This window comes from Stegastes partitus, unplaced genomic scaffold, assembly GCF_000690725.1.
Source record: "Stegastes partitus isolate 25-593 unplaced genomic scaffold, Stegastes_partitus-1.0.2 Scaffold1451, whole genome shotgun sequence".
Lineage (NCBI taxonomy): Eukaryota > Metazoa > Chordata > Actinopteri > Pomacentridae > Stegastes > Stegastes partitus.
Window position 1 is genome coordinate 22,961 of NW_007579182.1, and position 25,276 is coordinate 48,236.

Sequence of the window (25,276 nt, forward strand, 5' to 3'; positions counted from 1 at the left end):
AATAATCGGCAGGCCCCTATAATAATAACATTATTAATAATAGTAACGATAGGCTGCATGAATCAGGTATGTTTAATATGTTATCAGGGACAACTGAATAATGAAATCTACAGTCAGTGACAACTGGGCATCTCTTCTCATTCGGATGCTGACCACGTTAGACTGCAAAACCAATGTTTATAGACTGGCCAAATCCAGACTAGGTTATTCCATAGAGGTTGAAATTACTTTAAAACACAGTTTATGATATGTTAAACCTATATTCTATTTGTGGAAAAAAAAAAGGTAGATTATGTTTTGTAGTTTTAGATCTTGACCTGCTCCAATGGACTCTACATGCAAAAAAGCAGTGAAATCTCACTGTCTTGCATTTTCACAAATAGAATAAATGTTTCATGAATGGGATACTATATTTTAAAGACTCTTTAGCCTCTTTTGCACAATGTAGTCCAGATTTGACCACTCAGTGTGTAGTGGTTTCATATCTGGGCTATGTCTAATGTGGTCTATAAAATCTCGTTTTTTTTAAGCTATTCCAAAAGTGAAAGTGGGATTCTGATAGCATTAAGGATATACCTTTACTGTCCAGCACAATTTTAAATTTAGAAAAATATGAGAATCGAATTGCTCAGAACTCTTAAGTTTCCCGTAACCTTTTCTTGAACTTCACTCAGTGAAGTTGCATTCAACGTCGCAAAGAAGTCAAATTAAGTTAGAACTGTTGTATTTTTTGGTGTACTGTTTTGACGTTTTCGTTTTTTCATTTCAATCAAGATTAAGGATATTTGTGTCTTTGTTATGTCTACAAATACTTCAGTTTGTCAAAGTCGAGCGAGTTAAAGGCGCGTCCAGAGCGAAAGCGACATTTCCGAGATAACGCGAACGCAACACTGTAATATCGTTGCGGTCACGTGCCACGCGGATGCGGAAGTGCGGAATCGTTGTTTTGCTAAACAAGCGACTACATTCAGCTGAGCTTCTGCTGCTAATATCGTTTTTTGTGACCGGTAACAAGTAAACAACACTCATGGTCAGGTAAGACCGATATTTCATGTACAATATGTCATTAAACAGCTATACTTACGGATATTAGTTCTGTAGCACTGACAGGCTTTCGTTTGAACGTCAATTTATACCATTGCATTGGATAAATTTGGGATATATTAGCTAGGACACAGCCTCAGTTCAAGTGTATTAACTGCAAGCTTTCAATTTTAGCCTGTTTACAAAGTGAAACAGAAGAAAAAAATACACATAGCATCACAGTAATTCAATGTCCCAGCACCGTCATGTGAGAGTCAGATGAGAAGAGTGGCGTGTGCGATTTCAATAACGTCTCTGCAGTGGTCAAACGTCAATATGTCGACTGAAATCAGAGGAACATTAAAATGTTACAGTTTATCATGTTTCCCTATAGCAAACCGACCAGAGTGTGATGTCTAGATTGGCATTATATTTTCGTGCAGACTTATCCATACTGAAGACCAGATCAACTGCAAAGATCAGGGTCAGAGAATATGTTCAGCTTTGATTCAACTTTGCTATGCTGCTGTTTTGCAGGATGGCAGAGAAGCACTGCCTGGAGGGCCAGGTGTACTCAGTGCCTCTCATCCAGCCAGACCTAAGGAGAGAGGAGGCTGTTCAACAGATAGCAGATGCATTGCTGTACTTGGAGACCATATCTACAGACATTTTCAGAAGGTACCTTCAACACGCACACATTCACAGAAGTTTCAGAGACAACTGCAGCTCCTATAGCACCTATGCATAGAGTGTTAGTGCTTTTCTTTTTCTGTTTGGCTTTAGATCAAAATACATCTCTTAGAACTCTGATAACTTCCAATATATGCATCGTGTCTTTATGTTACCAGTTTGAACGAGTGAGAAGCAGTGATCACATCTGGAGCAAAGCTTTTTTTCTGTTCATAAGTTTTCAGATTATCAAATGGCCCAAAAAGTTTTTTTGATCTAACATAGTGAAGGGTTCACTTGTAATGTTCGCGTTAGCCTAGTTAAATATAGTTTTACACAGGCAGACCATTCTGCAGCACAGAATAGTCTCAATAAGGCCAGTTAGCAAAAGCTTTTTAACCACAAAGCAGCAATTAAAAAGGTTTTAATCATCCACCAAATGGATTGGTATCTGGTATCACACCATCTGTTGCAAGTATGCTGTGCTGGACCCAAAAAATCTTTGTCATATTTAATGGATTGCCCAGTTAACAAACAGCACCTGTGTTTGGACAGATGGTCCTGTCTGGCACCCTGACCGTGGGAGAAGTATATCCTGTAGCTACAGTGACAAATATGACAGATTTGTCTTGGCAATAAACATGATCTGTTTGTAATTATGTGATTGATGATATATGATCAATGGAATGCAACAGCCAGAACAGCTGTGTAGTACATCATCTTTATTAAAAGCAAGAGTCTCGAATTACTATATCAATTCATTCTTGGGATCAAGCACCCTGCACAGTTTATGTATATAAAGAAGCGAAAGTGGAATAGTGTTCCAATATTCCTCTATATTGGATTGTGCAGGATCTAGGACTAGGACTGTGCAATATATTGTTTCAGAATAATTTTTGTGATGCACTTCTTAGTAATCGTGACATTGCCAGACATGTGATGGGAAATAAGGTAAATTAACTCAAACACATCATTTTATAACAGTTTTTTGCTGCTTAATGCAAAAATTAAGTTTTGCTGTTCTAATTTTTATGACTAATAAGCAAGAGACGTGATGAAACATAGTTTACTCTTGTTTAAGTCTTGTTTTATGTATTCACAAGACAGTTTGTTGACATGCAGGCTTCACATGTGCACAGAAAATAAGCGAGGAGCAGGAGAGAAACATTGAAAAGGAAGATTTAGTTGCAAATAGAAATGCAGCGTCAGCTGTGTGGAAAAACTTCCGCTACCGAAAGGATGACATTGACTAAACACAGGCACCACAACTAATGTGTTTGACCATTTAAATCAGCACCACAAAACTCTGTACAAAGCCAGATCTGACTGCCATCCCAAGCAAAAAAATTTTTTTTTTTCAGTACAGATGCACTCCCTGTGCAAATTCACCGCAATCATTCCATCATATCAAAGTATTGCAGTCATCAAGCAAAAATTTGCGCAGTTTTTTTTCACAGATAAACAAAGTATTACAATGTCAGTTTTTTACAATACCGTGCAGCCCTATCCCAAACATATTCTTCTCTGTGAGTGGGTGTCCATGTGCTCATATTCATGTTGGTGCTGCTTCCAGAGTGTCTGAGAGCGTAGAGAAGAACCGCCACCAGTTGCAGAGCGTCACTGACCGCATCAGACTCGCTCAGGCTCGTGTTGACAAGATTAAAGGCAGTAAGAAGGCCACCAAGGTAACACAACACCTTCACTTTGGGAGAGGCTTTACATATTTTAAGTCTCAAAATGGACAAAATAAGTGGAACATTTTGTGGGTGTTTTTTTGTGTGTATAGGTTTTCTCCAGTGCCAAGTACCCAGCCCCTGATCGACTTCAGGACTACTCTTCTATCTTTACCGGGGCTACAGACCCGTCTTCACAAACCCGCCCGCGACACAGGATACAGAATAAAATTCGACCTTTTGATGAGAAGGCCTTCCAGGTGAGATAAAACATAACAATGTAGAAAAAAGGAGTTAGATTTTTAACGTGGACTTTCTCCATTTATGCAACGCTAAAAAATGTAAATTGTTGGAAGGCATTGTCTCACAATGTGTTCTACAGCTGATGTCTTGCTATATTTTAAGAGGTAGCACAAACTCGAACAGCGTGTGTCTCTTCGTACAGCTCACTCTGCTAAACTTGCGGGTACACAACCAGGATAAATGTAGACGCAATTAATATATTTTGCATGACTTATATCCTGAAGGCTGGGAGTTTTCTTACAGCTCCTGAGCCTCTGAGGAGCGGAGGGCTTGAGCCTGAAGTCTCGACGACTTATATTTATGCTGACTGTTTGGGCAAACTCCCATGACCCCATCAATATTTATACACTTAAGAGCTGCTCCACAATCTACTACTTTCCAGCACTCTGGTATATGATTTCCTGGGGAGGATGAGCAATGTGATACCTCGATAATTTATTCCATAATCTCCATCTGTATTAATGGGAACCATCACCTCTTTTATGCCAGCCAGACCATATTCACAGTTTCCAACGTCAACTGTCACTGTGGCGTCCATGGGTATTAGCTGAGCCTAAAGATAAAGCACTCCATCTATGTCCAAACTCTGACCCGGAGCTCTGAGTAATGACCGGAAGATTGGAACTGCTGGTACAAGAAGCCTGCAGTATATTAGCTTTCTTCACAAGTTGTCAAGGTTTGCCTTTAGGGACCGGGTGAGAAGCTCAGATATCCAGAAGGAGCTGGAAATGCTCCTCCCTCACACTGGAAAAGAGCCAGTTGAGGTAATGGGGGCATCTGATATCTCCAGGATGCCTCACTGTGGATGAATTATATGTCCCGTCTGACCTGAAATGACCTGAGGACTATTTACAAAAAGTTCAGTGACTGGGCAGGGAAGAATATTAGGGAGATAACAAGCTACTGCCAAAATGTTCCTGCCCCCTTTGGCTGTCTGGCTGTCGCTTTGGGGGGTCCACAAAAAAAGTCCATAAAGATTTTACCAACTCTGTCTCTTCACCAGCCTGTGTTCAGGCCTGTCACTCAGGATGCACATGAGAGCAAGCTGTTGCGGGCCCAGCAGCCGGGTTCACAAATTTTCTACTTAATATAATACAACTAGGCATCTTAAACTGCACTATTGTAGCAGCAATTTGCATATATACACATATATGAGTATTACAAAAGTACTATAAAGTCACTATATTGTTTGTTGGCACACCGAATAAAAGCTTAATTTAAACACGAGCAATTCATAATCCAAATAGTAGATTATTTGTCAAACTGTCAAAGTAGCCAGTTGAAACCTTAGTTGACTAATTTAAAACTTTGAGAACTATTTAAGATCATTTTGAGGTGATCTGGACACTGTATACCCCTTACATCAATTAACATTACTGTTTTACATATATGTTTGTTATTATCTCCTTAGTGCTGCCATATTTCTACTTTACTAAGTGAACTTTTTTCAGGCCAGGGCAGGCTATTTTGCTGGTTTGAAGATATTGCAAAGAAGAGTACAACAGTCTAATTGTATATATGCCTGTCATATTTCGTTTTAACTTTGATGTTTCCTGAAAAAAGAAGGTGGAGACAACATAGAAACATACTGCAGGGTTTCTAACCTGTACTCAAAGCCTGAACAGACCTGTCTTTTCAGTCATGTCCATAGATGCTGCAGACTCCACACCAGTCAAAATCACAGCTGAATTTTTCACATGCTATTCAGGCGGTATAGAGGATATCAGAAGCTGTGTGTATTTATGTCACTGGACAGTGAAAATAGACATAAATGGAAATGTGTGATACTTTTCTTTTTTTTTCCCCCCCAAGTGGTTTTGTTGTGCCCGGCTCAGCACAAGCTCCTGCATTATTTATAGCAAACCCACAGTTTTTCCTTCACTATCTTAGGAAACTTTAGGGAAACTAGTATTTTCTGCTGCGTGCGCTTGGTCTTGCGAGTGCGTTGTTTGTGTACGTGCGTCTGTGTGTATTTGTGAAACTGGAAGAAAAATGAAACACTACTGGCAATTTTCTCTGGTGCAGAAATGCATTATTCAATATCCCCCCCAGAAGCAATGTCCCCGACCATATATTATTATTGCAGTATTGCAGTGCGCGTATGCATCTGTGCGCAGGAGCACTTTGGTGGCATTTGTGATTTGCGTTATTCAAGATTTAGTTGACGTTTTACCGATCTCCCTCTCACTCAGTGTCTGGGTTTCTTCCTTTCAGGAGAAGTTAATGTATTTCCCAGTGTGTGTGAGCAATAAGAAGAAGTCTGAGGATGAGACAGAAGAGGGATTGGGCAGTCTGCCACGTAACATCTCATCTGTCAGCTCTCTGTTGCTCTTTAATACCACCGAGAATCTGTGAGTGCACACACACGCAAACAGATACAGATGCCCAGTGTAAGCACTGATTAGATTTAAATCTTTCTGCATATCTTTTAATTTGTGTGGGTTTTTTTTTTTTTTTTTTTAAAGATATAAGAAGTATGTGTTCCTTGATCCTCTGGCGGGAGCAGTGACAAAAACGCATACAACACTCGAGACGGAAAAAGAAGAGAAACCATTTGATGCTCCCTTGTCTATAACAAAGAGAGAGCAACTGGAGAGACAGGTACCTTTCAGCTTGGTGTTAACGTGACTTTTTTTTTTTTTTTTGTCAGACACTGAATGGTTAATCTCAATAATCTTTTCTTCCTAACAGACAGCAGAGAGTTATTTCTATGTGCCAGATCTGGGTCAGGTGCCTGAGATAGATGTGCCGTCCTACCTGCCTGACCTGCCGGGTATCGCAGACGATCTGTCCTACAGTGCGGACCTCGGGCCTGGATTTGCCCCGTCGGGACCCACACACAACATCCCTGAATTGCCTTCCTTCACTGAGGAGAGCAACACATCAGGTACACATCTACACTGTGGACACACGTTCAGATTCTTTGTTTTATTTATTACTGTGCCTCTTTATACAGACGTCTTCAAATGTATTCATACCCTCCCATTGAAGAAGATAAAAAACAGCTGTTACTGAAATTGACATAAGTAATAATAATTTTTTTTTTTAAATAATGAAAATCATGACATTGCTTTTGAATTGTGGTTCAACAGAAATGTGTGTATATATATATATATATTGAAAAAAAAACAAGCAAACAAGCATGATGGGACCTGTAAACTAATATTTTGTTGAACAACCCTTTGAGCCAATCACTGTAATCAGGTGTTTTCTGTAACTCTCAGTCAGACTTCTGCACCTGTTGACAGGTATTCTGATTTTGGCCCACTGCTCATCAGCAAGGTGCTCTAATTTGACAGTTTTGTTTGTTTTTTTAAAAATATTCTTTTCAACCACAATTCAAAAGCAATGTCTTATTTCACTAAATTATAATTTACCAAATTTTTATTTATTATTGCTTTTTTCAGTTTCTAGTTATTTGAGTGACTGTTGTGAATTTTGCCTTTTCTTTAATGGAAGGGTGTGAATATATTTGAGGACGACTGTATGTTGTGCCTCTTAGTGATTCAGAAAAATCCCATATAAATACATTTCACACACTTACTTTCCACTTTTGATGTCTTCATTTCAGGAACTGAGCTCCAGCCTACTGCTCCACCACCTCCTCCGCCTCCCCCTCCCCCTCCTCCCCCCGAGCCTGCCCTCCCTCCTCCTACTCCTGCAGGAGCTCCCCCTCCACCACCTCCACCTCCACCCCCTCCTCTAGCAGAAACCACCACAGACGCCCCACGAGAGCAAAGTTCAGGTTTGTCACATCCGCTGACTTATGAGGAATATGAGTGAAGTTGACAGTGTGGTAAAAGTGGTGAAAATCTGTTCCCCCACTTGTATTTCTGCACACACACAAAACCCAATTTTCTCACTTAAATTAGACTGACCTAATTGACACTGACTCATCTCCTCCGACTGCAGGCCCCGTGTCCGGAGCTCCCAGCGAGGTGGTCCAGCCATCAGACGGCCGCGCCAGTCTGCTGGAGTCCATCCGCAACGCCGGCGGCATCGGCAAAGCCAAGTTACGCAACGTGAAAGAGCGAAAGATGGAGAAGAAGAAGCAAAAGGAGCAAGAGCAAGGTGTCAGATTGTTGAAGCGGGGTTGCGGTTCCGCCCATGTTTTATTAACAGCTACACGATGCAGCTTTAACAATGATGAGAGAGTCGTGCAATCAAAGCAGAGCGTGACCAGCGCCTAGTTAGCATTCCACCGTGAGTTTATGCAATGTGTCACACTGCATGTTAGGATGAAAGGGTTTGTGTTCATCTCGCACACTTATCATCACAGTCCACGGCTTTGTGACCTTAGTTTTATGCCGACCCCATTAAAAGGTTGACTTGGTTGCATTTGTATTTTAATTCGTCTGACCTAATATTAGACAGCATATCTTTTCCTTCATTTCTGGTCGGCTGGCCCGGTCATGACCTAACATTTCCTTTTTGAGGAGAGCTGCTTTGAACGAATAACTAGATGAAAAAAAAAAGTCTTGTTGTAATATGCGCTCCACTTTGAAGTGCCGTGCTGGGGGATGACTGAAACAGTTCACTGTTCCAATTACAAATTTAAAAAAAAAAAAAAAGATTTCATGATTTAGTAAGTACTTGTCTTTGTTTCGCAGCAGTCGGAGTGGCATCCAGTGGTGGAGACTTCATGTCTGATCTCTTCAATAAACTTGCCATGCGAAGAAAAGGTGAGAAATCCCTGTTATGACAAATGAGATTGAGTCTTAGTATTCGTGACTGCATTTCCATGATATCCTCTGCTCTCTGTGCAGGCATATCTGGTAAGGGCCCCGCAGGTGGGGAGTCGGGTGACGCTCCCTCTGGCACTGGTGGTGCATTTGCCAGGATGTCAGATGTCATCCCTCCACTTCCCGCCCCACAGCCAACAGCAGACGATGACGACTGGGAAGCGTAACATCATGGACAGTGTACAGTTGGGATACTGAAGGCTTTTGATAGCTTTTGATAATTTTGTGTAGAAAAGATTTTCCTCCTATCACTTAAAAATACTAGAAAAAGTGTTTGACAAATTAAATTTGTCAGTGTAAAATGGGCAATAGATGGCCTCATAACGCCACTAAAAACAAGTGCAGTAGTTTGTCTAGACAGCTAAACAATGCATCACTGACACTGAAATAATAAAACCATTTATTGATGATGACATTCATCCATTGTTAAAACTGTTTTTATAACATTAAGCAAGCTTATCATTAGATACAACGGATCATTAGAACACTCATTGAGATGATGGAACTGATGAACAAGTGAGCTTTTGCATCACATGAGACTTGCCAGTGAAATTCTTTAAATATTCAAAACTCCGAGAGTAAATCGGTCACATGTATGCCTACACCAGTGCTGTGCCTGATATCTTGTGTAGTAGCTCTTTCGGTAATGCATTTCAACATACTGCGTTTAAAAATAGATGAGAAGCTATTTTCTTTTTCCGTCATCCAGACTGAAAACAATGCCTCTTCAGTCTTTGCAGTGTGCTATCAGACACTCATCAGATATGTTACCAGGCCAAAACAGAACAAGATGCAGGGAGCATCTAAAAAGGTGGAATGTGAAATGAAGCGTGGAAAAACTGCCGTCCTGGTTGATGGTTGAACCAGCAGCACTCACAAGGGTGCAAAATGTTTCAGAATGTAAATATAATGCAACTATGAAAAGGCTGTGATTGTGAACTTTTTACATTTCTGACAGTATTTTTATGAGAGCACATTCAATTCCTCTGCTGTTGCACTTCAATTTTCCCCCAAATTCTTCCCGACCTGGGTCTCTTGGGGCGTTAAAGTTTAATGTTGAGCACTTGGGAGATGTCAGTCGAGCCCTTTGGGAGAGAAACTACAGTTGCTTCTGCTTCTTTTCCACGAAGAACTAGGAAAGAATAATTTACAGACGAAATCTGAATAAATTTCAAGTGTTTGTCATGATGCAGTGTTTCAAGTGTGTTTATTGTACATAGTAGCGCTTGTTTCTCACCTTCCGCAAGGCAGCAAAAGCAGGGCCAAACGTCTTGTGTGTGCCGGTGCGATCTTTGATCCATGTGGGGAGTTTAGAGAGCGTAGCGGGCCGAGAGTAACGTCTGTCGCATAACACGATTGAGGAATAGTCCCCACGATGACGGATAGCTCTTCCTGTGAGCAGAGAAAATCAAAAGAATATTATTAAAGATGACTGTATTATCTTACAGCTTCAGAATAATTATTGCTAATGATTTTTTTCTTGCATCTCTTGTCATTACCTATTGACTGATTGACCGCTTTCATGCAGAGGTTTTCTATGAGAGCTTGTCCAGGGTTCCTCCCTTGACTGTGAGGCTGAAAGGCGAGATTTACCAATGAGCCACATCTCATCTTTTCACCTGAGCTTACATTTATAGTCTTTTCATGTTGGGAAATCACAGTAAAGTCTTTTAGGAAAGAGACCTACCAGGTGTTTGTCCAGATAGGACATCTTTTCCTGCAGTTCTGGGGATTTGATGTTAGGATATGGCATTCCCACCATCACCACACACCTAGCATCACACGCACAGAAAAGTTAGCACATAAAATTGGTTTACAGCTACCCATGTGCTCTTTGAATCACACAAACCTGCCGAGGTCATCGGAAAAATTGATTCCTTCACTCATCTTTCCCCCAACTACAGAAAACAGTAACGCTCCAGTGAGTCCACCACCATCCTGAGCACACCTCTGAAATAAAAAAAAGAGACAACCAGCGTCTGTCAGTAATGAAAGACAATCTCAATGACCACATTAGAAATATTTACTTCTGAGGTCAGCTGTGTCTGCAGTGTTGGTTTTACCTGGATACATCGGGTAAACTCGCTCAGCACCTGCTCCACCTGGTTGGCCTTCTTTGGCTCCTGGAAGATCTGAGGAGGGGTTTGTGATCGTTTAGAGGCTGTAGGGAAACGTTTCTTTTCTTTTGGATTTCCTCCAATACTATGCCGTCATGCTGGACTTAAGAAAGAAAAGTGATTTTGCATTTTCTTGGCTTGTTTAGGAAAACACATAGTTAACGTACCTTCTTCTTATTAGCCAATCGTGCAAGCGCACCGCTGGCCTCCCAGTGAGAAATAATCCGTCTGGAGTATTCATAGGAGGGGAAGAAACACACAACTCCACCGGGGACCACGTTACAAATGTTGGAGAGAATGCGCCCAGTCTCGTCCATCTGTGGACAAAACAGATAGAAATTTGCATCAATGCTTCTGCCAACAACAAGGACAGCAAGAGTCAATGAAACTGCAGCAAGAACTTCCTCAAGTGACAATGTCTGTTACCATGCGAGGAGAGTCTCTGTTTTGGAAAGTAAAATCCAGCTCCTGACCAGATGGTCCACTGCACAAGACGAGGGGAAGAATGTTCTCGGGAGGAATCACATGGCCTGTAGATGGTTAGCAGGAAAAATGATAGTTAAAGTATTACCTTAAATACAACATAATGTCATACGATTAAATAAGTTTTTTAAGGCCAAACAATATTTCATATACAGGATTCTTCTTTCAGTTCATAACCTACATGCAGTATGGAGGACGAAGACGTTCTTGTCTGTAAACGTTAAATGAAGAATATTTGAGTTATACTCAAATGTCAAGTCTAGTTGCTGCTATTTACGTACATTAAAAACAAAATTGAGCTAAAGTGCTTTCCAATCGAGAAACAAGATTAACATTGCAAAGCTTAAAAAGTTTTGGACCAAACAGTATTGTTTATTTCATATATTTATATGGTCAATTTAAATGGTTATGCTTAAATATGAAGGTTGAGACTCTACATTATTATTTGAATGAATGAATGAATGAATGAATGAATGAAATATTTATTTCAAACAAAAAAGATTAGACAAAATTTTTAAAAAGAGGGGGAAAAAAATCTATTTATTGTACAAATGTCACAAATTGTGTGAGTCTCTGAGAATATTAATAGTACACATTTTATGCATAGTTAATGTGTCCATACATCAGATGGACAAATACGTTTTTAACCATCTCTTCTGCACTTGAACCAGGTGCGAGCTCAGGACACACCAAATCAATCTGTATAACCCAGTGGAAAATGAGAACTCACGCTAAAAAAAAAAAAAAGCTGTTATCACTCAAGTCAAGAATTCTGTATTTATCAAATGTTCCCCCAAACAGAAATATTGATAAATACATCAATAAGACAGAGTGCATTATAAAAACACAAAAGGAGAAACTCCACAAAGTACTGTAGTGTTATAAAATGGGCCACTCACCACAGGAAAACTCAGTGATGCGCTCCTCTCCCACTCCGGCAGAAAAGAGTAGCTCTTGTTTGAAGTCTGAAACCTACATATAACATCCTTTAGAGTAAAAAAAACAAAAAAATCGTACACAGCAGCAGCTCGGTGTATTTTTGGTGGCTTCAGATTAACTCACGGGCTGCATGGTTCCTCCTGCAATGATGACGGCTCTGCACTCCTTCAACACCTGAGCAAAGTGGACTGCTGGATTCAACAGAAGGAACTTGACGCTGCTTTCGGACAAAGTGCCTGGACAAGAAACAAAAGAAGCATTTTACGCTGTGACACTTTGTTCTTGTCCTTTATTTGTGCTTTTTTGTTGTAAATGGTACCTTGTCTGTGCACCACCACTCTGCCATCGGTGTTACTGTTAGTGAGGGCCATGAAGAAACCCTCCACCTGCATCATGGGAGATGCAGACAGCACTTTCTCTGACTCTACAGACCCCTGCTGGTCTGCTGAAGGAACTGCACGAAGCAGGGGAGGAACGACACATAAATTATAGATGAAATAAAAAAAAACACTACAACCACAAATGTAAAAGACTTGCGTGATGCTATAGTGTGGAACATGGCTGGATGGAATTAAAAATATGATTGTAAATAAAAAAATAATGTCTGCACATACAAGTCAAGTACAACTTTAAAAAGATCATTCTTGCAGCTAGACATTGAGGCCCTACTTCATGATTTTCTTTTAGCAGCCTGCGAGCTTTCCTGCTTTATAACAACATGCAAGGGTTCTGATCATTTTATTAAAAGCATTTCTATGGGGTTTATCTTATCGTGTACTTTTGTGGCTATGTTTTTGTAACTCTGCTTCTAAATATGTTGAGCTGTTACTGAATATAATATACCTGGTGCAGAGCTCTGGTTGCTCTGTAGGTTCTGAAGGTAGCGATTTAAGCCTTCTGTGCGTCGGTTCTCCTTGTTGGAGCTGCTCTGGGTGTGCAGAATCACACCTGAGCCTGCGTACTTCTCTACAAAGCCACCCAGCTGCAGAGAGGAGACATAGGTGGTATACCGTAGGTTTACTTTAACAGTCGTTCAGAAATACACAGTTTCTATATGTGTAGCATAAATCATACATTCAGATGTAATACTTACCTTTCTGCTGATCATGCTCTTCTCAAAGTATCGTTGTAACTAAAGTGAGAGTGACAGAAACATAAGAGTCTGTGGTCTGGATACGGTGTGCAGTTGTCATGGGATCTTAGAAGCACTAAAACACAGATTACCTTAAACAAATTGATGTTGTCAATCTGAGCCTTGAAGAGGAAGTTGTTAATGGTAAGCATCTCTGTTCCTAAAAGAAAACAAACAGACAAGTTAGCAGTTTCTGCTTTAATGTGCATTAGTCCGTGTTGGTGTGTTCGTCGTTGACTGACCTGCTTGTGTCGTCTGGCTCTGTGGATTCTGCCCCACTTTACCTGCAGGGATAAACGGGGAACAACACAAAGAGCAGTGATGTTATAACAGCACTTTACCTTGCAAACCGTGTTGCAGATTGGCAATAACCAATTCAAAAACTGATTGCAGACACCCACCTCCCAGGGCCCGAACAAGTCCCTCAATCACAAACAGAATTTGTTTGATGTACATCAGGTTTTTTGCCTTCAGTCTGCTCCTGATGTGGACGACACAGTTACATCAAGCCGAGAGAAGAAGAGACTGAGTTTCCATATATCACATTCTTTAAAAAATGCACTACTTTGGCTTTGTATACTGGAGATAAATGTTGAAAAGTCTTGTTGAATTAAGCATAATTTAAAACTAAATAAACAAAAGCATTTCAATCACATTTTATGTTGGAGTTTGTGTAATTCTAAAGTCTGACACCTGTATTTTCATTTTTATTACTGTAAATATAAACTGGTTACAAATAGAAATTATTGGTCATGTGTTTCCTAATAAATCGATCACAGCATCATCCATTACAAAAACACATCCGTCGACCCCCTTGCAAGGAAAGTTAAATAATATTTAGCATGTGGATAAGTTGAATAAGTGCCCTGTGTAAGACTTACTTGTAGCGGTCAGCATACTGGGTGAGCTGGGACTGGGCACGGCACAGCTGCAGAAAATCCACATTTTAGAATAAAACAAGGAACAAGCAGAATTCCAAATAACCTAGAATTTGTACTTATTGTGCAAGAAACTGGTTACCTGTGCTCCAGTGAGCTCTGCACTGTGTATACAGGAGAGAGTGTCACTGAGATTGTGAGCTTCGTCTATAATCACGACCTGTACAGAAATAAAACGTTTCAGATGTTAGTCATCTGCCAAATCAATACCCCTTTAAACTATTAAAACTAAGGAGCAACAGAATAATCAGGCACCCCAACAGCCCCAAGTACCCCTCAATCATCCTGTCACGTGTTCACATTTTTGTTCAGAAATATTGTTGCTGTGTGATTCTGTGCACCAGAGGTTACCCAACTTCTGAAAAATGTTGGGATTTTTTTCTAACACTGGCTTATTTCAAACTCTACCTTCTGGCACAGTTGTGTTTCTGAGCGGAGAAATCCACTTTAGCTCTAAAAAATGATGAACCATAGCGTGTAATTGTACCTGTCCCTTCAGCTGGACCCCTGCTGCCCTTCTTGTAGCTTCATGAAGCACCATCTGATAGGGCAACACCACCAACTGCAACATAAAACACAACGATCATTCAGATGACAATGAATTTTAAATCCACTGAAAGAAAGAAGGAAATTAAAACTTACTAAAAGCAAGAGACTTCTTTTCAACAGAGATGAGAGCAACAGATTATAGTAATGACACAGGGCTGGGTTACCTGTGCAGGGGGAACAGCGAGGCGTGAGGTGTAATAAGGGCATGAATGTGTTTCCTTGCCCAGCTTCAGCAGCTGCTCTATGTCATGGACAGCCCCCAGAACTTCATCCCTCATCTGATGCATTGCTGACGCTTTATAATAAGGACACACACTCTTTGCTGGGCCTCTTTTGCGCTTTACGCCCTCATCATGGTGCTGCTTTTCTACAGAACAGAAGAACAGATAGAAGCTGTCAGCGCAAAACAACAGTTGCTATCACTTTCAAAGCCTGACATTAAAATGTACTTCAGTTTGATCAGTGCTTCTGTGGCTCTGTAGCTCTCACCGTGCTTGTTTTTTTGCATTTCCATGCAGCGGTCATTAATGCGCTGGATGCTGCCAAGGCGTCGCACCTCTTCGTTGATGCACAGATTCTGCCAAGTGCAAAATTTTATGAAAACAGGACAAACAGTGTCAGAGTGCATGATTAGCAATTATGTTTTCCTGATTGGATACAAGCACTAGTTCCTTTTGCAATGCCAAGTATGTGTCTGTGTGTGGGAAGTGTAGAAATTTAGATTTAATATACTGTCTGTGACACCCTGTATTTCATCATTTTAATTGAAATCTAAAGCCACAGAATTGCATTTTTGTTATTTAAAAAAAAAAAAAACATACCTTGAGAAAATTACAGTTTGGTTTAACAGAAATATTTCTACATGGCTAAATTGCTCTGGACCACTCGAGATGCCTGTGGCAAAGCACATATAACAAATTAATCATGCAGCTACTCGTAGCACTATTTTCAGTTTTCTATCATATACAAGATTTGGTTGATTTCTTGACATCAGTTAAGTGCTTCTTGAGAGTCTGTCCTGTTCAAATCTAGAAGCACTTCTATGAAAATGAATATGTTGTTATTGCACCCGACTTTCACTACATTAACGTCTGATGATTAATATTCACTCAAAGTTTTTTGGTGACACGCCTAATCCAAAGTTTTCTCTGCTAAAGTTTTGTTTGTATAATGCTTTTTTTTATATACTAGAGGACACATGATCAAAAATAGCAGTCAGCACCATGGCAGGGCATTTCCCCCGTGGCACTGCAGTGTATCAATGACTATCTATAAATACAGAATCACATAATCAAGGTTTCATACATAACATACGGAACATAAGGAACCAATCCTGTCAGCTCAGACTTTCTGCTTCCTGTGTCATTTTCTTTACTCCAGAATTCCAGCTTAAACATGTGTGGCTGAATTATTCCATATAGCTCAGAGTGGTTTCACAGTATGGTCAGGCTGCAGGGTAGCAGCAGAGATGTGGGTGGAGATAGAGGCGGGGAACAATTTGCATATTCAAAGATTTACAGACAGAAAAGGGAAGGAAAGGTGTAGAGTTACATCTAAGCCATTTTACGGCATGATGGGATTATATGAACGGGGGAAAAAAATCCAATTATGTAAATATGATGATCCAATATGCGTTTTTAGTGGTTTAATCAATGCCAAAGGAATTTTAAATGTCAGTTCATTAAGGAGAAAAGTCAAGCAATTAAATACTCTGAGAAATGAAAGACAGTCTTGAAAGGAACTTGCCAGAAAGTTCTCAAGTATTCTGTCTTACATAGCACAAAGTTAGAGGCACCAGGAAGAGACCATAGAGTGTAGATCCTCTTTTAGAAACACACAGACACACATGACACACGTCCTGAACAGCTACGTAAACAGGATGAAGACAATCAGCTCATTTACATGTATTGCTTGTATTTTACATAAAATTCTTTTGTAAATATTTACCATGGATTTAATCAAATATATCCCAATCCCTTTTACCAGTTATCCTTGTGGGGATATGCATGTGAATGTGTGTGTGTGTGTGTGTGTGTGTGTGTGCACGTACCTGCCGTGAGCCCAGTGTGACCAGACTGATGTCCTTACTGAAGGGGCTCTTTTGAACCTCATGTACAAACTGGGCCAGCTGGGAGTGAGTGCGACTGCAGTAGTAAATCTAAAACCAGGCATCAGGTTAATGTGTGACACTCTGAAGGATCGAGCTTTAAATCAGTGAGACGTGAACTGTTACAGCTACGATGTAAAACTTCTGTGTCACACACACACCTTCGTAACATGCTCTTCAACAAGTTCATCGTCTTCATCATCCTCAGCTCCAAGGAATCTGGGCATGTGAGCAAAGACATTACATTTCAGATGCTTACTCTGATAATCTCATTTTATACAATCACGACTGTCCTCACCTGCTTTTGCTCTTTGTCTCATCATCACTCTCATATTCTGCAATGATAAGCTCTTCATCTTCTTGATCTCCTGGTGCCTCAGCCTTTTCCTCTTTACTGAGCTGAAGCAATTTGAATGCCTCATCCTCTTCACAGCTCTTCAGACACACATATATGTATTATTACAATCAGCTGTGTTCAGCGACTTACCATAATTGGATTTTTTTGTGAATCCTGAGGCCTAAGTTCTGTAATACGCTACTGTACAAGATGGCTTACCTTTCTTTTAAGTGCATACTTCAGTTGAACATTGTTTCTGATCATTTCTAGCCGTTCTTCCCTCTTCTTTCTTTTCAATTCATCCTCCTGACACAAAAACATTCAATAAAAATCAAAAGCTAAGCCAGTGAAAACCAAAAAGTTCAAGAAATCCAAGCCAGGGTTTGATTTGAAATTCACTCGCTCACCTTCAACTTTGACAGCAAATCCCGCTCAGCCTTTTTTTGAACAAAGTCGGTGATCCAGTCCGGTTCTGCTGATGAGCTGGTGGTGGAGGACTGAGCAGCAGAAGTGGAAAGAGCTGCTTCTCCTTCCTGCAGCAGAGCAGCAGCCTCCTGCCTCTTCTTCTCATTGTAATCTGTGAGCCAGCTGAGCGCGCCACATATCAGACTCAGTGATTTCCCCTGGATTAACATACACATGTATATCAACGACAAAGTTACGGATGAAGTCTGACAACGTCTGCAGTGATCTCTCTCTCATACATTGGTTCACATACACACCGTGCCAGTAGGACTTTCAAAGATGCCAACTTTGCCTTGGTCAAGTGCACTGTACAGGGCTTGCATAAATTGCTCCTGGATGTTATAGGGTTGGTAGGGAAATGGAAACTGAGTCCTGCCATTTTCCATTCTTGTGAAACTTCCTGGAAGATAACATAAAGGTTAGATGAGACGTTTCAGCTCAGTGTGTTTAGACTGGCTCCTGATAATTATGTTATGTCTAACACTGAAGCACCCCGTGAGGCAACAATTCCTACAACACGGTTCAGTTGTATCTATTCAATACAACAACTAAATCGTCATTTAGCTAAAAAAAAATCTGTCCATTTTCATCCGTTCATTTTGTGTCAGGCAGCTAACATTTGATCAGCGAACTGTTTAGCTGTCTTGACAGTAAAAGCCACAGCTAGCTAGCTAGCTCATTTATAACCACTTCAAGTTCACGTATCATCTGAAGCCTTTTACCTCCTGTCAGGAAAATCGTCACACATATCGTTGCTATATACTTACCGCATATATCTTACGAAGAGACTTTTATTCGGTGTTATTATTTCCAATTCCCGGCTATTCAACAACCGCGCCAACACACAGAAGTGGCCACAGAGTCTAACCAATAAGGAGCAAGACTCAACGAGGAGCGCATGTTTTGTATACAGTAACACTTGTGTGGACGGTGCTATGTACTCAAATGCCGCATTTTTCCATTTGTTGCCACATTATTTGTTATAAAAGAATGTCGAAGCTAAGTATAGTCTTGTGTGTTCATGTACTGGCTTACAGTCTTTTTTTTTAATGTATTTGCTCTGTTCTCTTGTGTGCGCACCGCCTTACCGGTACATGCTTATACAGTGTATGTAACGCCCCGAACGCGGGCTCGTCCCACTGGTTCCTCCTAGACTGTCTGGAAAGTTCTCTGCCCTTCTTTAAGCGCTTGTCAGATGCCACACTGCAAGACAACGTGGACTGGACGCAGCTTCACTGAAACTGCACCTTCTTCTTTCATAAACGTGTGACTGCTGCACAACGGCAGCAGAGGTTTAGTGCAGCTAGCTGGAAGCTGTATTTTGTTTGCAGTAGCATTCACGGGAAAGTTAGGCTAGCGGAGAGCCATAACTTAACGTCTGCTAGCTAGCCAGTGTTGACGTTAGTCGGATTGTTGCTTGCAGCACTTGACGGGGTTTGAGAAGTAGCTAGTGTTAGCCGTCAGCACTATTAGCCAGTGTTACTTTGGATTGTGGTGCAGGTCAGAGTAGGAGGGGGCAATCTGCTTCATGACGATGACTGCAGAGGAACAGACAAGTGAAGGACAACACACCATCCAAATGGAGGGGGAAGACATCACACCAAAGAAAGACGGGGGTGTTTTAAAGGTAAATAGTAGTGTTGTGGTACTCTAAATCCAGCTAGCTGAGGGGTTAGCTGACTGCTTGTTTACGCTAGGCTAACGGTAGCTAAGCTATAGCGTGTGCTGTCAATAAAAACAGCTAAGGCAAGCTAACTACAGTACTGACAACACCACAACGCCTTTTTTCTAATTTTATGCAAGTGGTTTCATGATTAACACAGAGTGTCTACAATATGGTTAATTTTCTATTTATCCGTCTACATTTCTAGAAAGATCAGGAGCCCTGGAGAAACAACTGTCAATGCTAATGTGGGAAGTAGCGCGGATAGAAACACACATAAGGGCTTTGAATGAGACGTTTCAGCTCACGTTCATTCACGATGAATAATTCGGCAGCTCTTCCTCCGATGATGCAAAGTACTACACTGCAGGCTGTGTTTCTGTCTGTCCCATGCTGATTGTCGATTCAATCTGTTGTCTGTTTTCCAGCTCGTCAAAAGGGAGGGCACAGGCACTGAGCTGCCTATGACTGGTGACAAAGTGTTTGTGCATTATGTGGGCACACTTCTGGATGGGACTCACTTTGACTCCAGCAGAGACAGAGGAGAGAAGTTTTCCTTTGAGTTGGGCAAAGGTTTGTCTCATATCAAAACATACACATGAACATTCACCTGCCATTCGTGCACAGCCAGTGTGATTTCATCAGTTCTCTTTGTTTTTAGGGCAAGTAATAAAGGCGTGGGACATCGGTGTGGCCACAATGAAAGTGGGGGAGTTGTGCCAGCTCATCTGTAAGCCGGAGTACTCCTATGGATCTGCAGGCAGCCCGCCTAAGATACCCCCCAATGCCACTCTTATTTTTGAGGTAAGTGTCAGTTTATTTTGGTTGTCCATTTCACACTTTCAACTGTATTCCTGGGCTTGTGGTTAAAGTGCAGTATATGTTTATCCTTTATTGGTGTGTAAAGCTATTAAGATGTCTGCACACCTATAGGTGGAACTCTTTGAATTTCGAGGCGAGGACCTGACCGAGGACGAGGATGGAGGAATCATTCGACGCATTATCACCAAAGGGCAGGGCTATTCGAAGCCTAATGAAGGAGCTTCTGTTGAAGGTAAAAATACCACAAGATCACAATTGCCAGAAACCATTCATATTAAATACAAAAATAATAGCGATTAGTACCTTTGTTATTAAGCTTTTGTTTGTTGTCATGATTGGAAAGGCGTGTAGGTGTTGTCATTATGTTTTGAGGTAAGAGCAATTTTAATCGTCCGTGCTTGCCAGGAAAAGGCACTTAACAGAGTCCCTGTGTAATTATTTACAAAATAAATTATGAGTGACATCGCTTTAACAATAGTTGTCTACGTTCCTCATTACGTTTCAACCGACATCAGATGACAACTGTTAAATATTTGAGGGTGTAATTGCACAGAGGTTTTTGTTGTTTTACATAATTAACTGGATTTTTGATCCATGTAAATACGCAAAGAGTGAACTTTTAAAAAAATTTTTTATTTGATTTGAGATTAAGGTGATGTGCTGGGCCTGAGCAGTTGATGAATTGATATAGAAATGTGTGCAAATTTGCAAATGCATATTTTAAACATTTGCTGATATTTGATACTAAACGGAGACACCCACAGTCTGTCAATGGACTGTCAAACACTCAAATGGCAGCTGTAGAGTAATTTCAATTGTTTGTTTGTTTTTTAATTCCAGGCTGCGTTTAATTGACTTCAACACTTGGCTCCCTTTTTAAAATCTTCTGAAGTTGAAAACAAATGGTGGATTCCAGCCTACAGATGGGAAAAGGGATTCTTGTATACGTATACAAAACTCCAATTCATACAACTAGTGTTACCTAAATTGACTAGCAGTTTCTAATGGACTAGTATGTTTTGTTTTGTTTTTTTTATCTACAATGCTGATATCAGGTCCTGCGATTACTGTAATTTCTCTTCAGCGCATGCACCATTGTAGATTAACTTCTGCTGCGCCCTTAAAATGATAAATAATTCCACCACTAGTTTACCGTTTCTTGTCTTCGGCTGCGACTATCCAACAGCTGTCACTGAAGTGTACATCACCAGATCTGTGCTTATAATCAAGAGTCTGACTTGAGGCATGAACTAACCGCAACATTTTCCCACCCCTTTCAGTAACTTTGGAGGGTACCTGTGATGGGCGTGTATTTGACGAGAGAGAACTGAAGTTTGAAGTTGGAGATGGAGAGAGTCTTGGCTTGCCACCTGGAGTGGAGAAGGCGCTCACGGCTATGGAGCAGGGAGAAGAGGCGCTCTTTATTATTAAGCCTAAGTATGATCACATACACTAAAGCAACTTACCTGCTTACTATGTCTTAGCAGTGGTGGAGTCCTAGAAGAGTCGTGAATGTTTTTCAACATCTCATGGAACTCTTTACAGATTATTTCCACCATTTAATGAAGCTGTACTGGTATATTTGACTAGGCAATAATCCCCTCGTAGGCCTTTATTGAATTTGACAAGGTAATGAAACAGTCCTGTTGTTAGGGCTAAACAACAGAAAGAATTAAATTTTGCCATCACAGTCGACAACAAGAGTTCAAAGTTGTGACATGACTAAACACTGACATGAATATAGAATTGTTTGTTCTGCTCTAGTATGCAAGACACCACACTACAGCAGGGTTTTAAGTTACACTGCAACTGTTGGTTCAGTCACAAAATTTGGGCTGCATGTAGTCTTCCAGGAGTCCACCCAGACATCCATGGATTTCAGCAGATGGCTCAATCTGTATCACAAGGACCCTTGCTACATGTAGACGCAGAAAGCATGAATTAGCCTTAATGATATGCGTATTTGATTTATAGGTACGGCTTTGGTAATGCAGGAAAGGAAAAGTATAACATTCCCGACGGAGCAACAGTGCAGTACAAGATCAAGCTGACAGCTTTTGAGAAGGTAAGCATGTCATGGCACTGTGTGACAAACACAACTTCATCTTAATAGTCCAATTACATGTCAATGTTTTTCCCTCAAATAAGTGATTTATGCCTTTTTTTTTCCCCTTCTCTTTTTAGGCTAAAGAATCCTGGGAAATGAACACAGTAGAAAAACTGGAGCAAAGTGCCATTGTTAAAGATAAAGGAACGCAGTACTTTAAGGTATGTTTTTTAAGAAGCATGTACCTATGTCTTAATTTTGTGACAGATTGACGCTTTGTCATGTTTTGTAATAAAGTGACTTTCTATACATCAGGAGGGAAAATACAAGCAGGCATCTGTGCAGTACAGAAGGATTGTCTCATGGCTGGAACATGAGTCTGGTTTGTCGCCAGAGGATGAACAGAAAGCAAAAGCATTGCAGCTGGCTGCACATCTGAACTTGGCCATGTGCTTCCTCAAACTACAGGAGCCAAACCAAGCCCTGGAAAACTGTGACAAGGTACCTAATATCTTTTGTTTACCTCTCAGTTAGACACATTTACAAGAATTAGTCAATGATGCATTTAATGTTCAGCAGATTTGAGATGTGAGATTGTGTAGGTGTGAAAACACCTAATTGTAGTCCTTTCATCATTTCAGGCCCTGGAAATAGATGGATCCAATGAGAAGGCTATATTCCGAAGGGGAGAGGCGCTATTTGGTATGAAGGAGTTTGACAAAGCAAGAGATGATTTCCAGCGAGTTCTTCACCTGTATCCTGCCAACAAGGCGGCAAAGAGCCAGGTATAGTGCTTGAAGTTAAAGGATAACTACAGCAACTTTCAACCTGGATTACCTTTTCCTTGGTTTTTCCATCATGACAATCTGATCATCAGATGTGGCTTATAATATTGATCCAACACAAAACGGGCCAATATTTCACTAAGTGATGTATTACTATATTTGGTATGGGCTCTTTCATTAGGACAGTGTTTACTGCATCTAATTAATGTTCAAGTAAAATTCATGGAAAATGTTTTAATGTTTTTCTGTGAAAGCCTACGTTGAACACATTTCTAATTATACTTGAGTGAATAATGTAATAATGAAAAGTATATCTGGTCAAAGTGCTACAAACTAGAAATAGAAGATGTTCTTTGTACAAAGTTTCTTTTGGATGCTGCTGTGCTTGTGTCATATCTGAAAATGTAGCACGCTGACATCTCCTTCATTACAACTTTCCAGGTGGTCCTTTGTCAGAAACGTCTTAAGGAGCAACACGAGAAGGATAAACGCATCTATGCTAACATGTTCCAGAAATTTGCAGAGAGGGATTCAAAGGTGAAGGATTGTCTTTTCTACAACAGCCACAAGGGGGTGGGATGTGCTTGTTTTTTTGTCTTTTTGAGTCTGAGTGAAAAGGTGCTGATTTGGATTGTTTGTCTTTCCTCCCGAACAGAAAGAAGCCGAGAAGGGGAAGAGCGACAGCAAGGAGAACGGCGACGACGAGATGGAGATTGAGAACGGAGAGAAGGAAGTTTCCAGTGAAGCAAAAGCGTAGATGAAGATGCGACTGGAATACAGCTCATCTGTACTTCTGACTTTTGTAACTTTGGCCATTTGTGTTTAAGGTGTGATTGTGTGTATACGAAATGTGTGTGAGTGAGCGTGTCATCGAGAGCACTGACCTTGGGCACGTCTTCGCTGGCTTTCCTTGTGTCCAGGCTTTTTGCTGTGGCAGCTAGCTGAGTGGGCGAGGCTTCCCCAGCTGGTGGCACGGTGGGACGTGGAATTAATAAAAGAATAGCGCGCCGCAACCCTGCCTCCTTTCCCCCCCCTGAACCCTTTCAACCCACAGCTTTGAACTGTGCATGTGTTTTCACAGCAATTTGGGTAGGAAAAAAAAAAAAAGTGCATCCCAAGTGTTTAAGTGCAGAATTTCAAAACCCCTCACCCGTCAAGGGCTAGACCATTCACCTTGCACTACCTTCTGACCCTCCTCATGTTTTTGCTATCCATCCAAGCCTCCTTTCATGGGCCTACTGATCAATTCCTGGAGTTGTGATGGCTGTGTGCATAGATCTGATGTGTTTTGAATGTTAGTGCCTGTATCCCAAAGTATGTATGTAGCAGCACTGTGGATAGGTGGAGTAATGCAACGTTAGTCTGGAATAGCTGTTGAACTTTTTTGAGCTTCTCTCTCAGTCTAAAGACGGAGCTCCCTTACAACCCCGTAGGGTACAGGACTGTTCACTTTTGCTTTGGAAATATTGACCTTTTTTTTCTTCTTCTTCTTCTTCTTTTTTTTTTTTTTTAAATATTGACTACTTTTTTTTTTTTTCCTAGTGTTGTGGTTGTGATTTCTGTATTGTTCTCAAAATGATGAATACGTCTGATTACTTAACTGGAATATGTGCATTTTAAAGCAGCTACAGTAGAAAAGACATGAGTTAGCTTCTCCTGGACACACTCAAATAGTAAACAGTTAAGTCTTAATTTACTGTAAAAAAAAAAAAAAAAAGTACATGTATGAACGTGTTCAGATACAGCTCGTCGAATTCAGGTTGTTGAGACTGTACACCATGAGGAAGATGTGAGCCCCGTTGGTTTTAGTCAGCAGTGCCTGCAGAGAGGGGCAGACACTCGACTACAGGCTCAATTTAAAACAGGGCTGCGTTTGTCTTTTGTTGGGAAAAGTCACTGCTTGGTCTGTCCTGACAGAAGGATATAATAAACAGTAGCTACAACGTTGTTGGGTGTGATATTTTTTGAATTGTGTATCTGTTCCTCACAGTTTCCAGTTGCAATGTAACACTTTTTTTCCCCTCTTCTGTCTAGTCTGGCTGCCAGCCTCGTGAACAAAGTGTGGTGATGATAAAAATGTTCGCTCACCGATATGATGAACAATGAGAACCCGTGAATACAGACTGACACCAAAGAGTGCAAAGTCAGTATGAGGCTGGCAGCGTGTCATCGGATGGATTAAGTCAACTGGATCCATCATGTGTACATTGTTATTTCATTACAAATAGGGACATTTACATGGGTGGTTGTAGTCTTTTGGAAAGGTTTTAAGCTAAACTAATTAGTCGAACACTTGGTTAATTAATATTAAACCCACAAGCAACAAGGCTGATACGGTGGTAAGGTGAATCTTTGCTGAGAATTCTTTGTGTTTTGTACTATTTTGCACTTCTGGTCAGGCAAAATAAGCAATTGCAGGACATTGGCTTGCATGACATGGCGCTGTCCAGAGCAGCTTTTCATTTGAATAAAAGGCATTAGG

General features: G+C 40.7%; 3 protein-coding genes across 3 annotated transcripts; 2 read left to right on the top strand and 1 right to left on the bottom strand.

Annotated features, from left to right (window-relative positions):
- The first annotated feature begins 914 nt into the window (after positions 1 to 914).
- Positions 915 to 9,598, top strand: wash1 (WAS protein family homolog 1). The gene is made up of 11 exons (XM_008299699.1): positions 915 to 1,035; positions 1,561 to 1,701; positions 3,266 to 3,377; positions 3,479 to 3,625; positions 5,883 to 6,019; positions 6,134 to 6,269; positions 6,360 to 6,555; positions 7,240 to 7,413; positions 7,581 to 7,739; positions 8,279 to 8,350; positions 8,435 to 9,598. Exons 1-11 carry the CDS (start codon positions 1,028 to 1,030, stop codon positions 8,575 to 8,577), a joined length of 1,425 nt encoding a protein of 474 aa, XP_008297921.1. The 5' UTR covers positions 915 to 1,027; the 3' UTR covers positions 8,578 to 9,598.
- On the bottom strand, positions 8,798 to 18,286 carry ddx11 (DEAD/H (Asp-Glu-Ala-Asp/His) box helicase 11). Its single transcript, XM_008299698.1, has 28 exons — positions 18,245 to 18,286; positions 17,735 to 17,877; positions 17,420 to 17,635; positions 17,232 to 17,318; positions 16,974 to 17,110; positions 16,837 to 16,894; positions 16,619 to 16,726; positions 15,058 to 15,145; positions 14,733 to 14,935; positions 14,507 to 14,581; positions 14,102 to 14,179; positions 13,963 to 14,009; positions 13,483 to 13,562; positions 13,324 to 13,365; positions 13,174 to 13,241; positions 13,043 to 13,081; positions 12,793 to 12,931; positions 12,269 to 12,403; positions 12,073 to 12,185; positions 11,910 to 11,982; positions 10,954 to 11,057; positions 10,695 to 10,844; positions 10,474 to 10,542; positions 10,260 to 10,360; positions 10,098 to 10,182; positions 9,910 to 9,985; positions 9,648 to 9,802; positions 8,798 to 9,542 (listed from the first exon to the last, which is right to left on the bottom strand). The coding sequence occupies exons 2-28, from the start codon at positions 17,861 to 17,863 to the stop codon at positions 9,510 to 9,512; spliced, it is 2,688 nt and encodes an 895-aa protein (XP_008297920.1). The 5' UTR covers positions 17,864 to 17,877; positions 18,245 to 18,286; the 3' UTR covers positions 8,798 to 9,509.
- A 372-nt stretch (positions 18,287 to 18,658) lies between these two features.
- fkbp4 (FKBP prolyl isomerase 4) lies at positions 18,659 to 24,741 on the top strand. Its single transcript, XM_008299700.1, has 11 exons — positions 18,659 to 19,104; positions 19,569 to 19,713; positions 19,802 to 19,944; positions 20,074 to 20,194; positions 21,243 to 21,399; positions 21,937 to 22,027; positions 22,147 to 22,230; positions 22,325 to 22,510; positions 22,651 to 22,794; positions 23,236 to 23,331; positions 23,450 to 24,741. The coding sequence occupies exons 1-11, from the start codon at positions 19,006 to 19,008 to the stop codon at positions 23,549 to 23,551; spliced, it is 1,368 nt and encodes a 455-aa protein (XP_008297922.1). The 5' UTR covers positions 18,659 to 19,005; the 3' UTR covers positions 23,552 to 24,741.
- Positions 24,742 to 25,276: the final 535 nt, after the last annotated feature.

Excerpts from the sequence above, each read along its gene's own strand:
- wash1 (XM_008299699.1), top strand. Across the intron at positions 6,270-6,359 it reads GAGAGCAACTGGAGAGACAG|ACAGCAGAGAGTTATTTCTA; the intron begins GTACCTTTCAGC and ends TCTTCCTAACAG. Across the intron at positions 8,351-8,434 it reads ACTTGCCATGCGAAGAAAAG|GCATATCTGGTAAGGGCCCC; the intron begins GTGAGAAATCCC and ends CTCTCTGTGCAG.
- ddx11 (XM_008299698.1), bottom strand. The coding sequence starts at position 17,863 with ATGGAAAATGGCAGGACTCAGTTTCCATTTCCCTACCAACCCTATAAC. Across the intron at positions 17,111-17,231 it reads AGTATGCACTTAAAAGAAAG|AGCTGTGAAGAGGATGAGGC; the intron begins GTAAGCCATCTT and ends GTGTGTCTGAAG. Across the intron at positions 14,582-14,732 it reads TCGCTGTTCCCCCTGCACAG|TTGGTGGTGTTGCCCTATCA; the intron begins GTAACCCAGCCC and ends TTTATGTTGCAG.
- fkbp4 (XM_008299700.1), top strand. The coding sequence starts at position 19,006 with ATGACGATGACTGCAGAGGAACAGACAAGTGAAGGACAACACACCATC. Across the intron at positions 19,945-20,073 it reads ATGCCACTCTTATTTTTGAG|GTGGAACTCTTTGAATTTCG; the intron begins GTAAGTGTCAGT and ends GCACACCTATAG. Across the intron at positions 22,028-22,146 it reads AGCTGACAGCTTTTGAGAAG|GCTAAAGAATCCTGGGAAAT; the intron begins GTAAGCATGTCA and ends TTCTCTTTTTAG.